The sequence below is a fragment of the Dysidea avara genome, chromosome 10, assembly GCF_963678975.1.
Source record: "Dysidea avara chromosome 10, odDysAvar1.4, whole genome shotgun sequence".
NCBI classification, from domain to species: domain Eukaryota; kingdom Metazoa; phylum Porifera; class Demospongiae; order Dictyoceratida; family Dysideidae; genus Dysidea; species Dysidea avara.
The window spans coordinates 18989486-19001041 of NC_089281.1; the positions used below are offsets into that span (position 1 = coordinate 18989486).

General features: G+C 35.9%; 1 protein-coding gene across 3 annotated transcripts; it reads right to left on the reverse strand.

Moving 5' to 3' along the window:
- Positions 1-473: 473 nt before the first annotated feature.
- On the reverse strand, positions 474-11135 carry LOC136269167 (proto-oncogene tyrosine-protein kinase LCK-like). Of its 3 annotated transcripts, none has more exons than XM_066064655.1 (7): positions 10966-11135; positions 9843-10215; positions 8423-8692; positions 4381-4434; positions 3054-3098; positions 1705-1749; positions 474-1587 (listed from the first exon to the last, which is right to left on the reverse strand). In XM_066064655.1, exons 2-7 carry the CDS (start codon positions 10182-10184, stop codon positions 763-765), a joined length of 1581 nt encoding a protein of 526 aa, XP_065920727.1. In that variant the 5' UTR covers positions 10185-10215; positions 10966-11135; the 3' UTR covers positions 474-762. The 3 variants fall into 3 exon arrangements, with proteins under 3 accessions (XP_065920727.1, XP_065920726.1, XP_065920725.1); XM_066064654.1 differs by having other exon boundaries at positions 10926-11135; XM_066064653.1 differs by having other exon boundaries at positions 9843-10291; positions 10926-11135.
- Between the last annotated feature and the right edge of the window lie 421 nt (positions 11136-11556).

The window sequence follows — 11556 nt, forward strand, 5'->3', positions numbered from 1 at the left end:
CTGCATATTGTGGAGGGTTCAAGTCACCGCTGGGTCTGGGATATTTCTGCCTCAGTAAAGTTTTTGACATGATGATATGACTTCACAGGGTTTATTTAGCCTTCTCGCAAGTTCCTATAAAGTGGGATGGGAATTATGATTAACCTTGAAATTGTCAACTACATGACAAAGTCCCTTTGGTCCAGCAACCACACCCCAATTCAGATATTAAATTGTAATATATTTACATCAAAAATGATCTGAAAACTGTCTACTCCATTATCTGAGAAAAGTGTACTCTAACAGAAGTTTACTCTAACTTTTATAACCTATGATGGCATCTTTTGATATGGGTGCATGTTTGAGCTGCTAACTTGCAGCAAAGTTCTTGTATGCATGTTAACATTACAGATATGCAAGCTCAAGACTATCTGTGTACTTTACTGATTACTGTACAGTGATTATAGTGAGGTTCACTATAAGGTAATATAAAACCATCCATTCAATCAACTGTTAGTTCAACATACAAGCTTGTAAACTCTATTATTTGCATGCTTATAATTATGTACGTATGTTAGACTATAATAACTAGGATATAATGTAGTAAATGACTGCATATATGTCAGTGCAATATACTACACTGAGGAACATTAGGGAAAGTAGGTTCTGTTAAGTTCTACTACAGCATTAAAGTAAATAATAAATAAACAACACTGTAAGTTGTTCAGAGCATGAATTATAGCTAGAAAACAGCAGTTAGAAATTTGTTTGCACTTTAATAAATCATGTATATGCAGAATAACATTTGCCGAGCTTCTTCCGGTTCTGTTTCAGTGTTAAATGTATAGCAGTAAATGGGACTCGTTGGTTAGCATGATAATGAAAACACTCCTTCATAATATTGTACACATCATTTGGACAATCAGTTGGTTTCTCCATTATCTCTTGTGCCAAAACTAGGTTTTTCACCTCAATAGCTTTCATTCCAGGGTAAGGAGGGTCACCATAAGAAAACAACTCAGCAAGGAGCACACCAAATGACCACACATCTGATTGTACACTGAATTGTGCACTGCTAAGAACCTCTGGGGCTTGCCATCTCACAGCAAGTTGATGGTCATTGCATACAACATGACTTTCATTATCCTCGAAAATTTGTGCTTTGCTGAAACCAGCAATTTTGCAAACCAGGTCACCATCAATAAGAACATTGCTGGCTCGGAGATCACAATGGATAATTTTCTTTTGGCCTAGTTCTGTCATGCCACTAGCCACACCAAGTGCCATTGCCATCAGTTGCCCGTTATCTATCCTGGCCTTCTCATTTTGCAGGAAGCATTTTAATTGACCCTTTTCAGCATATTCAAAATACAGCGAATGCATCTGTTGTGATGAATTGAAGTCAACAGCTAGAAGATGTATGATATTAGAGTGCTGACAGCACTTTAAGGAATTGATTTCTTGATTTAAATGTTGCATTTTTGATGACACAGCCATGCCACTATTGGGCTTTTTGATGACAACCTTTGATCCATTGTATTTACTGATTGCCAACCAAAAATCACCACTGTGACCATGAGCTAGCATCTTTTTTTCCACATAATCTGCCTGCATATCAATACAAATGCATTGGCCAGATATTAATCTAATTACTCTAATATTACACACAGTTTGTCTGATCATACAATCATACTTCTAAGTGTGTATTGTTTATATAACTCATACTTTGTTGAAAGTTTGAACTTGCTGAGTGTAGTAGTTATCAGCTTTCTGCAAAAAATTCACACATAATTTTACCAGTGTTACTTTTTTTTGTTTACAGACTACAGTATGTGCATGCACGTACATGGTGATATGCTTTAAAAATAATGTTACTCATGCTTTACAATTAAATGCAAGCTGAACATTATTCCTTTTAACAGCGTGCATAGAATTGTCAGCAGCTATAATAACTGCAGATCACATGAGCACTGTATAGTTATCTAATAATGCAGTCAGTATAGCTGCATGGTTTGTTCAAATTAAAGTGTTTTGTTTTTAATAGTACAAGAATGTGCTATTAACTCTTCACAAAAATTAAAGCAGCATTTCTACTGAAATCTTAGTGTGTTGAGTTGTCAATAAGTTCTTGTTGTGTTTATTTTACATTGAAATTAAATGCTTGGTTGGTTCAGTGGTTAGGCAGTAGGAATTGTATTGTATATAATAATTTTATGATTAATGGTGTGGCTTCATTAGCTATATGTAATCACTGGCTTTTTACCAGGAGGGGTTGAAAGGGTACAGTGCCTCTTGGTCCCCATTGAAATCATTCAAATATGAATTATACCAGTCCTCCCATGCAATATTAATGGTGAAGAGCTTATGTATAACACAACTAATAACTATTTGCATATGTGACCGGATTTCATATAACCCAGCTTCCACATACACAAAATCAAACTTACGTTTTTACCAGAAATGGATTGGTGGTCTAATACACTATCATATTCCACTCTGTATTTCCTTCAGGACTGACAAGTCTGGTTTCTGCAGCAGCTTTCTTCTGACCCTTTCAAAGCCACAAGTGCAGATCAGTGCCATTAAATGGCAATGGCTATTTTGTAATGGTGTGTAGTGAGCTGGGACTTCACAAACAGCTCACCAATAGTGTTCTCAATCAATTTAGAGTGATTTTAGGGCCATGGAGGGCCATGGAGGGCCCAAGCTTGGCCTCTGGATTCCATTCATCTTCTTGCTTCATTTTATACTTCTATATTAAGCCCACCCACCCACCACCTCTATTACTACAACCTGTGATATTATTACCCACTCGAATAAAGCTACCCAAAACAGGGCATATTTTGGGTATCAGAAACTTGTACATTCATACAGTGATAGCTAGTAAATAGATGAATAAATGGTGCAAATTTTGTTTGCACAGCTGTACGCAGTGGGAAGTTACTACACAATGATTACTTAAAATCGCCATATCTCCTAACGAAGCTTTGTGCGTCGAAGCAGGGTTTTGTCAAATCCAGTCACATATATATTAGCACTTTGCACCACATACAAGCAAGTTGACAACTGCATACCTTTTTTAAATTTGTTGGCCTAGAGGAGGACACAACAGCATTCATCTATAACAAAGTGAAGAGACTCAAGATCCTTTCTGAGACATAAATATAAATAGATAAATGCATCAAGTAATAATCAGACCTATTATGAGAACTCATTTTGTTCTCTCTCTTTTAGCGCATATACGTGACCAAACTTTTGAAATTATTGATTAATTTTGTGTACACATCATTAAACTTGACTTTTCACCATGGTAGCCACACCACTACACTACACATTTGCATTACACATTCACACCACAGCCATGCCATTAATTTGCTTGGGCTGCTTTCATGAATAGAAAATTCTAGAGATCACTGAAAACAATCTGATAACTTGAAAACCCATTGGCCAGTTGGAACGTACAGCTAAAGCCATGCACATCTTTGAACAGTTGCCCAGATAATTTGTACGTGCATTTCTTTCTCTTTGAAGGGCAAAATTGGCCTTTAGAGTCCTTTCAAGCTGGAGACTCCTTCTGACCTGCTCGGCTATTTTCTGTTGATAAACTAATTGTCCACCCACTCATCACCCCCACCACTGCCCATGGTTGTGTGTCTGTGTTACAGATACCACCATGACAAAAGTTACTCAAAATCATGGCTGTATCAGTAGCTAGCTTGCTATTAAAGTAGCTGTATTCATGGTGAAAATTTCAAACTTGTAGCTTTGGCCTTCCCAAGCTATACTGAATTGAAATGTTTAAATTTGCATATCTCACAATCTATTGATGTACTTACTTTGACAACTTTCTTAAATTAGGTCACACATGTGTTAGTATTAACTGCACGCATAGATAATAAATTTTTTGATGCAATGCTGTAAGAGCTATTAGCATCAAGTAATATATAGACCTCATATACATATAAATTATCAAGTCATACTGACCAGATTTTAACATCCACATTCTTCTTGCAAGATATGAAGGTGGAATAAAATTTGACATGGATGGGGATTGGAAAGACAGCATTTCCTTTGCACTGGTCTATTGCAATTGTCTGTAATCAGCCCTGGTTTCTTAGAGAGCCTTGGCATATTTCCATAATCTGAACTATGTAGAAACATATATCAAAAGTATACTCAGAGGGGATGTTAGCCTTATAACACAGGAATTTTACGCTGGTGCTATCTGGGCTTTAATTTTCGCACCCATACACATTTGCGGAGGTATTAATTGTCAGTTTTCTGGCCATGTTTCATCTGATGTAACGATGCAAGTCTGAAAGGGTTCTTCTATACATGTTGTATAGATAGAACTCATTACACTAGAGACCCACTCAACTTACTACATTAACTCTAACTTACTCTGTTCTCAATGTAGGTATATTCATGTGTACCACTTTGATCACTGTGCTCATTCTGAAAGAAAACACCTTTCTGTACATAATACACTATATATATACAGTAGTATGTTCACGTTGAGCTGAATCCTCAAAAACATTTAATAACTCATGGATGCAATTTCACATGATCTTGAAATTTGGCTCATTTGTAGTACTGCTTGACCCGCTAAACATATTTCAAAATCTTTTTGTTCAAATGTGTTTGACATAATATTTACAGCCAATCAAAATTTTCACAATACATTTCCTATGGGGAAGTCATATAAGTACAGTGTCCATTACAGCCCTTTCCCAAACTTGTAATGGAGCCAAACCATACGTGTCTGTTGTTGACACCTTTGCTGTTACCAATAATCATCTGGTTGGCTGAAATGTTAACTCTGTTGAGAAAAATCCACTTTTTAATTTTTAGCTGTTTTTCAGGACTCAGCTCAACGTGAACATACTATAGTATGTTTATATTTTTAAAACAATAAATAGAGTCCATGAGATAAAACATACATAGTAAAATAACAGTTAAGGTATTGCAAAATAACACATTAGATTAGATTATTTTGTCAAAAGACATGGATACACAAAAGGCATATAACCTGTTAATGTGCTCCCCACACAAAGTACATACACACATGCACATGAGAACAAGTTTACAATTACAACGGATAGGAAACATACAAAAATTACAAAACAGTTAAATTACACAACAGAAAACAATGAAGCAAAGAGTGAAATGCAAGTCAATTTGATAACTGAAGAATATGATAAGGAATAGAGTTCCATAAAAGGGGGTGTTAATAAAAGAATGACAGTAAGGATTGATAGTTGTAGAGGGAATAGAAACTGTTAGTGAATGGGATCGTGTGTTGGTAGTAGAAAATTTAAAATGCTTGTTAGATGGGATGGAAATTTACTTATGTAGGATATCATGGACTAAATTAACAGAAAAGTAGGATCGTCTAGAAAGGGGTGAAGGCCACTTGAGCGCTTGTAAACAGGAATCTGAATATGTAGACCAGCTGCGGGTATCAGGGTTCCACCTACTGCCACACAACCAACGTGCAACGCATTGCTGAATTGATTGCAGTTGTGATATATCTCATAGTGTATAGAAACCAAACAGATGAAGCATATTCAAGGATCGGCCTAACAGACTTGTACGCAACTACTTTAATATGTCAGACATGAGAAGAGGGTGTGTCATAGATGGGCGTCTGGATTCAGTGGAATGGAATGGTGGACTGGAATGGAATGGACTGGTGGAATGGAATGGACTGGTGGAATGGAACGGTACTTTGGTAATTTCAATTGGCGGTCATCTCTTTATAAAGACCACCTTCTAACAAAGACCACCTCTTTATAAAGACCGTTTTAACTTAATGTTTAAAATGCTGCTATCTTGTTGTTTTAGAGTGTATCCCCATAGAATGGTCTTATTGATCAGTTGTGTGCCACATGCCTAGAAAATCAGAGTGATATCTGATTTTTAATACAGCAATATACCCCATGCAAAAACAGTTTGGCCATATAAAGTGACGTCCCCATCAAACTAAAAGTAACTGACAACTAAAAGAGCTATTATTTGGGTGAGGCCAATAAATACTGACATATAACTTGCTATAATTTATAAAAATTTGGTCCATCATCATTCACTCGTACATTCTTGCTGCATTCCTAATTAATTGGTCACTGTAAAGTGCTAATAATAAATAATAAATAAATAATAAATAATAAATTCCCTGTAACTCTAATTGGCTAGTAATTTATTATTATTAGCACTTTACAGTGACCAGCACTGAAGGTCTGACAGCAACATGTGCTGCAGCCTTAGGATTACCTAACCTAATTCAAGGACTTAGAACTAGCAGCTTTTTTTCTCTACAACACCAGACTATTGAGAAAAGTACCAATTTACTAGCCAATTAGATTTACAGGGAATTAATACAGTCAGACTGCACAAGTCAATGATAAAGGACCAAGATTATTGTAAGTTATACTTAGTTGCCAGTATATATTGACATTCATTTCTAGATATTAGCTCCTTTAGTTGCCAGTTGCTTTTAGTTTCATGGACACATATTTTTTTGTATAGCCAAACTGTTTTTTGTATGGGGTATATAACTATTACTGTATTGTATCATAAATCAGATATCACTGGCTTTTCTAGGGGACATAACATGTGGCACTCAGTTCATCAATAAGACTGTCTTATAGGGCTCTAAAACAACAATTCAGATATTAAAGTAAAATGGTCTTTGTAAAGAGGTGGTCTTTGTTAGAAGGTGGTCTTTTAAAAGAGGTGACCACTAATTGAAATTACCTAAGTACCGTTCCATTCCATTCCATTCCACCATTCCAGTCCACCATTCCATTCCACTGAAACTAGACACTGGTCATAGATAGTTAAGAGAATGGGTTGCATTAGCTGCCAGATGTTTAACTTGGTCTCCCCATTTAAGGTGAGAGTTGATGAGGTTTCCTAGATAGCAAATTACTGGTTCTAGAGAAATACATTGACCAACCAGGGCATGAACCAGGGTATAGTTGTAAGTAGGTGGAATGGGAAATGCAAAGGTGTTCACACTTCAGTGGATTAAATTTGACTGCCACAGTTACACCACTCATAAATTGAGGACAGATCTTCTTGGAAGAGTTGCTGATCATGCAGAGAAACAATTTTTTATAGAGACCAATGTCATCAGCAAAACATTTAATGGTGCTATGATGGATTACTTTATGTAGCTCATCAATATAAAGAACAGAGCTTTGGGGAACTTCAGGTCTAACAGGAAGCCAATCAGAGAAACTCCCATTAATTACAACTTTTTGGTAGCGTTGAGTTAAAAATGAGTTAAACCATGATTAAAGATTCCATGTATGTCAAGACTTTCAGGAGTCAACAGTGGGGAACTAAGTCAAATGCTTTGGCAAGATCTAACAACAGGCAATGAATGGAGTTGCATCTTTCAAGGACTGAAGTCTAATCATTAATTGATGACAGTAGAAGGGTGACAGTGAAATGTTTGTAACAAAAATCATGTTGAACTTCACTAATAAGAAAATCCACACATTTACAGGCTATTATGGAAAATCCACACACATGCATATGTGGAAAATCCACACATTTGCAGGTTATTACAATTTGTTCCCAGTATAATATAGCTATATTGCAACGCCATCATGTCTTTAGTTTCTCTAGTTCTCTAATTAAATATAGTTTTAATAGTGAAGCTATGATATACACATGTAACTGTTCTATTAGAATATCATATACACGAGTACATCTGTTAAATTAAAGTGACTGTTATATTAGAAAATCTTGCTGTTGATGTCAGGTGAGTCTCTGTTGGTGGTATCTAACATGATAGATCATTAAGGATGTGGTCACCAAACTCTGTATTCTGAATTTTCTGAGCAAAACTGATCTGTAGTTCTCTATACACATTTCCTCTCATAGTCATGCATGTAAGCACCTTCAAAACTTTGCAACATGTATATATACACCTGTGTTGTTATAACAAATTAGGCCAATATTTAATGATTTCTTGCAGTTGTACATGTTTTCTATTACCTAAGCTAGGGTTATTATAAGCTTGCAACTCCTGCTATATTATATTCTGTCAAAAAATAAAAAGTAAGTTTTGCTCTCAAATTTTTTTTTAAAAAACAACAACAATTTTCAGCTAACTAGCAATGACAGTATAAATATAATAGCCCAATGTGCAGTTTATCTTCATTACAAATTTAGGAAAGGGCAATACCAAACTATGCACTTGTAAGACGTTTGAATAAAAATTGAGTTTTTAGTGGATCAAGTAGCACTGAAATGAACTAAATTTCAAACTCTTGTAATTCCATCCATGCATGAGTTATTAAATTTCTTTGAGGTATCAGCTTAATGAACTATAGCTACACAACACAATAATAATAAGAAGCAGTGTATAATAGTAATAACATAAACTTAATTGTACCATCATATTACATATTGCTTCTGTGTTATCTTTGGCTACCTCATAGTAATCACTTGATGAAGACAAGGAGTTTTGCATAACCTCCAGCTTTTCCTGAACTGTAACCATAGCATGGGATAGAAGCTGCACTGTTGACTGCACCATATCGAGCTTGGCATTCATTTCAACAAACTGCTTGCTAAAAGTTTCATTCATTTGCCTCAGCTGACTAAGTACGTAAATGTTATCTGATGTTACATTGAGTCGTTCTTCCACAACTGCTAGCTTTGTTGTATCCGTGATAGCCTTGGGAACAGCACCTTTGTCATCCTACAGTTACATATGAATAAAAAATCCATAACAAATAAATAGTAAGCAATAATATGCAACTGTAGCTATCTATAACTGTTTGTTATTTCTGTTTACCACATGGAATGAGCTGATTTTTAAAAAGCAGCCATGAAACTAAATATGGTTATTTGCTTTATCAAGTATAATGAACCTGTACAATTAAGTCACTATATAATAAGGTCTACTGCATTGTAAAAATCCTCAACTCAGTTCCCAGTTATTTGTTTACAGAGTGAACTGCCAAAATGCAGCCACTTGTTTATAGGTAAATAGTTAATAGGCCAGGATATTTCTTCCCAAAAGATGACAGGAATATGTAGGTTTCATTGTTATTGATATGACACATTTTAGGTATTTGGGAAGCTCTCAAAGTACATGACCATGAATAGACATATGTAATACAATATTGTTAGCGTAAACATCATTAAATAGCATATGGCTTATGACAAATACCTACATATTTAGTGATCATGTGTAATTTTAAACATGATTGGTGTATAACACTATTTTAATTTAAAGTTATATTATATTTTTTACTAATTTCTGTGCAGAGCATAGCTGCAACTGTGCATGCACCTAGCAATTCAATCATGGAATCCTATAGGGTGTTGATCATGAAACATGACACCACATGATATCAAGAAGGAGTCCCCAAATTTCTGCATGCATAGCATGGCTTTTAAACTATATGCATGGCTTTTAAACTTTCTACTATATGCTCACTAATACACAGTAAACAGACAGTAGTGTTTAATTGTCTGCTGATAGTTTTGCTTTCATGATGTCTACTATTCACACTAACAACTCACAGTTGTTGTGTGTCATAATTACAGCATTCAAGAATTATAATATTCATGTTGTAAAATGTGAACCGTCTATTGTGCTTATATACATAAACATTTTATTCTGTTAGCATACGGTGTATTTCTCAATAATACTGTGAATGGAATTGTAATGACTAACTCACACCAGCTTATTGAGTTGTATAATATTATATACTTTTGATAGTTTCCCATTTCATGAACAGGTGCATAGCTATATAGCTATGCACATATAACCACGTAAGTGCATATATGCTTTACTATAGATATAAAAGCACATGCAAATGATAGATGTATAGTATTATAACCTTTCTGAGAGCTCGTGGTTGTGGTTTAGGTGGTAGAGCTGGGCTCTTTGTAACATGTGTAGCTTTTGCTTTGAGTAGCTGTTCTGCAACATATGCATGGCCACTGTGCTGTTTCTCTGCTTGCAAGGCCTTTATGAATAAACCAAAATTCTCTTCTCCCTTTCTCTGAATAATGTTAATTAGAATCTTGTTCTTCTCATCTGGATTCTTTCTATCATTGGACAGCAGGCGAATTTCTTCTTCGGTTAATATATTTCGCTTGCACAATTCCGGGAGCAGGAAAAATATATCGATATACAATGGACCATTCTCTTGGAGTGCTTCTACTACTTTAGCATCCATCTAGTTAAGCTGGTTGTTTCACATGAAAATCCTTGAAATAGAATAGAATGAGTTATGATGACACGTTGAACGATGAACCCTCAGCACTTGTGCATGTGCCGTAAAACCTTAAGAAATAATGAATATAACTGAGCTGTATGGATATCTTAAAATTTAGCTATCACTGTCCATAAAATGTACTAATGTTACAATAATCTGCTGGTTATATACCCCAGTTAATATACTAAGGAAGTGTTAGATATTCATCCATGAGGGTAGCTATATTTTGAGTAGTTACACCAATCTTTGGGGACCCAAAATATGTTTACTGGAAATCATAAGGTCAGTCATGCTTTGAAGCTAAAGTATTTAACTAAACTATTGTTTACTTCTCAGTGTCAGTGTCAGACAGCCAGCTGGCAACAGCCATGCAGGGAAGATTAACTCTGGAACGTACGTAGCTGGCTATTGTAGGCTATACATAAACTCTGCAGTATACTGTAGCTATGCATAGAGTTTATGTATAGCCTACAATAGCCAGCTACGTAACTATACATTTCAGAGTTAATCTTCCCTGCATGGCTGTTGCCAGCTGGCTGTCTGACAGTCACACTAACACTGAGAAGTAAACAATAGTGTTATAGTTAAATATATGGCTAGCTACCTAGTTAGTCGGTAGTAGCACCGTATCTAATGCTGCTAAAAGGCATAACATTTTCTTTGCTATTCATAGACCATATCTTGACCCTCTATTAAACTCACCGAAGTTAACGAATGTATTAAGGCTTGTGGCAGTAGTTACCTCGATCAGTACGGCACGTCCCGGCGAAGACGACCCAGCAGCGGCTCACTGAGTAGGTCGCAAGGCTGCAAATGGAGTCAACAAACGAAATACCTAGCTACGTAGCTAGTTACCTAACTTGTATATAGTACGCGGTAATAAACGCCTGACTTTCACTTACTAACCTCCTATTGGCGCCACAAACAGTCAAATATTTGACGCCTCTAAAAATTAATGCAATATTATCTGTGAATGCTATCCTACTAGGGACCTGTGAGAAGGCTAAAGCCTGTGAGTACAGGGAGTCATAAACATGTAACTAAAACGTTGAAGAATGAAAAAAATCCCAGACCCAGTGGTGATTTGATCCCCAGCAACCTCAGTGCAGTCTAGGCATGTGCCAAAGGAGCCACAACAGCTGGGATCTGAGATTTTCTCTGTATTCAACCTGTACTAACATCAACAATATTAGCGATTTTATTTGCCAACATAATACTGTATAGCCGAATAAGATGACTCACAGTACTGTAGACCTCTATATTTATTTTATTATGAGTATCATAATATCTGTTCCACAAGCGTTGAGTTCTGTGATATGACATGTATTATGTG